Source organism: Bidens hawaiensis, unplaced genomic scaffold (assembly GCF_021521415.1).
Source record: "Bidens hawaiensis isolate Kalapana, Puna unplaced genomic scaffold, B.hawaiensis_p1.1 tig00054034_1, whole genome shotgun sequence".
NCBI classification, from domain to species: domain Eukaryota; kingdom Viridiplantae; phylum Streptophyta; class Magnoliopsida; order Asterales; family Asteraceae; genus Bidens; species Bidens hawaiensis.
Window position 1 is genome coordinate 80289 of NW_027506282.1, and position 4376 is coordinate 84664.

A 4376-nucleotide genomic window follows, 5' to 3' on the forward strand; every position below is an offset into this window, starting at 1 on the left:
ACATAGTGTAAAAACCCTTTTCAGAAGGTGTTCCTATAGGGAGACCCTAATTGTCCAATATCATTTAATGTAACTGACATGTTAACAAGAAAACAATACCACGTCACAATTTTCAAATAATAGTATTAATTTTAAGATGTTTGTTCTTATCATAGCATAATATAAACACTATATCAAGTGACAAAAATAAACTTTGTAATTTGAAATGTAATGAAAAAATATGTTTACTTGTTAAGAGGATACATAGCTCAAGAAAACTATTAAAGTTTTAATGTGATGGTTTAATGAATATTTTATTTTTTTTAACGTCATGTATAGTAAGGCATTATATTGATGGATAAAAGTTCTTACACCGTCCGTTGGGGCATTATGGGACATTATAAAGATATGGGCGTTTCTATAATAAAGTCTATGTGTCTTGAAATGATAATATATAATTGGAGGGACATTAAAGAACATTATCCATTTCAAATGATGTAGCTGAAAATGCGGGACATTAACCATAAGCATACATTATAATTTAGGTAGTTTTATTTTTAAAAAAAGGTAGCTTTTTTAAGTTTTCATTGTATCATATTTAATTTATAACTATTTTTACACAAAGGTTGGTGGGAATTTTGGTAGTTCACCTTGTGCATTGATATAGATGAGGACCAAATAAATAATGATGAGAGTACTTTCTACAAGTTTAGGGACTGAAATGATGAACATGAATGGTTTAAGGATTGTTTTAGTACTTTCTACATTTACAAACTTCCCCTTTCCACACAGGAAAGTGCAATCAAAGACAGACCTTTGTTCTTTCAAGTCCCAACATTATCTCTCTCACTGCTCCCCATTAATCTTAATTCTCTCTCTCTCTCTCTCTCTCTCTCTCTCTCTCATACATGTATCTGTATTGATGTGTCACATCCAAGAGAGCTAGTGATATCTTGTCTATCTAATTTTTTAATATGAGGAGGAGCTTTAAATACTCTATGAACCTTGATTTACCTTGTTGATTATCATCTCTCCTTTAGGCTTTTAGGTTTTTGTTCAGTCTTCAACTTTTCACCTTTTTGATCATCTCTCTCTGCATATTATAACCCTAGCTTACCTGTTCATCTGATCTTTGCTTCCCACTTTTTACAAACATGAGCAGCAATCACCCTTACTTCAATGGATCTTGGTTCAATCTTAACCCTAACCCTAACTATCACTACCTATCTCCTCCTCCTCTCTCTTATTCCAATTTCACTCACTACTATGACTATCAAATTCAACCCTCACCACCATCTCCACCTCTTAGGGAAGCTCTTCCTCTCTTAAGTTTAAGTCCAACAAGAAAACCATCAAACAAAGATAATGATTATGCATCTTGTATAACCACCATGGAAGTAGATGAACACAAGAACAAGATAGCTCTTCCTACTGCTGATGATGATCTTGATGATCATGAGAGTGTGACTGTAGCTCTTCATCTAGGCCTCCCAAACTCTAGCTTAACTGAAGCTGATCTCATCCCAAGGCTCTCCACATATTCTAATAACAGCAATATTGTTACAGAAGATGTTAATGATGATCATAAACAAGTGGAGGAGGAAGAAGGTACCAACAGCAATGGGTATCTTACAAGTGCACTCAACAAAGGTCAGTATTGGATACCAACTCCAGCTCAGATTCTGATTGGACCAACTCAGTTCTCTTGCCCTCTTTGCTTCAAGACCTTCAACAGATACAATAACATGCAGGTATTATTATTACCCTAAAAGCTCTCATAAACATTCAACTTTTAATTATTTCCAGTAGTTCCTTTGAATCTCTCTTTTGTTACAAAAAGAAAAAGAAAAAAAAAGGCAATATTATTCTCTCCTGAAGCACTTCTTTTATTGCTAGGTTCAACCCTTGTTTCCATATTGAAATATAGTATGTATGTATGTTTGTATAATATTTGGATTTTAGGGTTAGGGTTGGTTATCTCTTTTTCTTCACTTTCACTAATTAAACTGTTTATTAAATAAATCCTGAGTCCCATATATAAACCTTTTCCTTTCATCTCTGCATGATTTATGGGGATTTTGAACAAATCAAGACTTTGGTCCAAACACTGGTCAGAAACAGTGGTGTAAACTGTAAAAACAATTTCTTCTTTTTCTGTGATTGAACAAGACAAGGATTATGCTTTTTGTTCCTTGGAGTTTGTAATCTTCTTTTTCTCCTTTCTTCAAATCATCTGCAGCTGTTTCAAAAAACAAAACTGAAACCTTCTTCTTGTTCTATTCATCATGTATGGTCTTTGTGATAATATATATCTGAACATGTAAAAAGAAAAAGAAGCCTTCTTTTCATCTTACTGCATATCTCTGACCACTTAGATATTTAATCCAAATGTAATTTCCCACCCATAAAATCCGACATAACTTACTTTAGCGGTTGGGAAATTCTATCATATAAAGTTTCTTGCTTTCATCCCTTATTAAAGAGAGCAGATTATATGTATATACATACAGCCTTTAGCTCCTTTTTGAACTGCTTTTTAATATCCTAGCTTCTAGCATAAATGTCTTTTTTTTTTTACTTCCATTTATTTTGGTAGCAGTAGACAGATATTGCTTGTAACTAAAAATAAACCAGTCCTTTATATTAAATACCTAACATATCCAGGATGAATTTAGAGAGTACCCATAAAACTAACAGTTATTAATGAACCCAAATTTGTTTAATTTGATGTATGCAATTACAAGAATTTAGTCTTTAATGCATTTGACATATTTTGGTGGCTTTAATTGTTATAATTCAATATTAAATTGTCAATGTTTCTGTTCCTTTGAATCTTGCTTTCCACCTACTTGTTTTAATTTAACCATAATCTAGTCTGTGTTCTGTGAGTTTCTTGGTAACGGATTCTTATTGTTAGAAAAAGAAAACGAATAATAATAAGAACTTAGTCTTTAATGCATTTGACCCTAGATTTTGGTGGATTAATTTTTAATTGATAATTTAATACTAAACTGCAAATGTTTGTGTTCCTTCAAATCTAGCTTTTGACCTACTGGTTTTCTACCGTAACCTCGTCTGTCTAGCACATCCGTGAGTTTTTCAGGTAACGGATTCTTACGGTTAGAAAATAAATCGAATAATAATAAAACTATCTAGCAATGCTATATTGGGACTGCATGTCTATAAAGTGTAGCATGCTTATTCTTTTTACATAAATGCATTGTTTCACTCTTAATGTGTGTATCATATGTTAATCTAGTAGTGAATTTATATATTGCTTATTGGTTTATAGATGCATATGTGGGGGCATGGATCTCAATACAGAAGAGGCCCAGAATCCCTAAGAGGAACACAGCCAACAGCCATGCTAAGGCTACCATGCTACTGCTGCGCACCAGGATGTCGAAACAACATTGACCATCCACGCGCTAAACCACTCAAAGATTTCAGAACCCTTCAGACACATTACAAAAGGAAGCATGGGATCAAGCCGTTTATGTGCCGAAAATGTGGTAAGGCGTTTGCGGTTCGAGGAGATTGGCGAACGCACGAAAAGAACTGTGGGAAACTGTGGTATTGCAGCTGCGGATCGGATTTCAAACACAAGAGGTCTTTGAAAGATCATATTAAGGCATTTGGGAATGGGCATGCAGCTTATGGGATTGATGATTGTTGCTTTGAATTAGAAGATGAAGAAGCTGCTTCTGAGATTGAACAAGACAATGAATCATCTCATTGTGATAATTAATCAGTCAAAAGCTGTCTCTTGAATTACTGTTTCAAGTGATCATATCAGAATCACTTTTGACGGACCCTCTTTGATTTTCTTGCGTTATCACCCTTTTTTTTAACCTTTCTTTTTTACTTGTTCTTTATATTTTCATGGGACTTTAATTTAAATCTAGATATGTAAATTCGATGTCTTTCAAGTTATAATTCACTTTCTTCTATATTTCCATTTTGAGCTTGAAGATATATTATCAACACTAGGTGGTGTATTTAGAATTCCTCTTTTAAAAATGCTAAAATATAATTGAATAATATTCAATTATTTAGATGTTTTTCTTTTTGAAACGACAATCGAATTTATTCATAATAATAACTACGTAACTCGAACAACCCTCCAAAGAAGGAAGCACCTTATAAACAAATTGAAGAAATACTAAGTGACCCAGGGCAGATTACGGATAATCTGGGGGTTAAGTAATGTTTCCCATGAGGATGAGGTCCAGCAGAGAAGGTTGTTCTTCGGGTGACCCAGGGCAGATTACGGATAATCTGGGGGTTAAGTAATGTGACCTGCAAAACAGACACCGTAAGCTCGTCACTGAGAAGGGGGGGTTCCTCCTTGTGACCACCCTCCGGCGTGAGAATCAGACTAGATTGCTCTGAATATA

At 34.1% G+C, this 4376-nt stretch overlaps 1 protein-coding gene across 1 annotated transcript; it reads left to right on the forward strand.

Moving 5' to 3' along the window:
• Positions 1-694: 694 nt before the first annotated feature.
• On the forward strand, positions 695-3811 carry LOC143617354 (zinc finger protein WIP2-like). The gene is made up of 2 exons (XM_077089944.1): positions 695-1730; positions 3272-3811. The coding sequence occupies exons 1-2, from the start codon at positions 1134-1136 to the stop codon at positions 3725-3727; spliced, it is 1053 nt and encodes a 350-aa protein (XP_076946059.1). The 5' UTR covers positions 695-1133; the 3' UTR covers positions 3728-3811.
• The last annotated feature ends 565 nt before the right edge of the window (positions 3812-4376 follow it).

Bases quoted from the DNA above. Each gene is read 5' to 3' on its own strand.
- LOC143617354 (XM_077089944.1), top strand. From the start codon at position 1,134: ATGAGCAGCAATCACCCTTACTTCAATGGATCTTGGTTCAATCTTAAC. The intron at 1,731-3,271 runs GTATTATTATTA...ATTGGTTTATAG, and splicing joins ACAGATACAATAACATGCAG to ATGCATATGTGGGGGCATGG.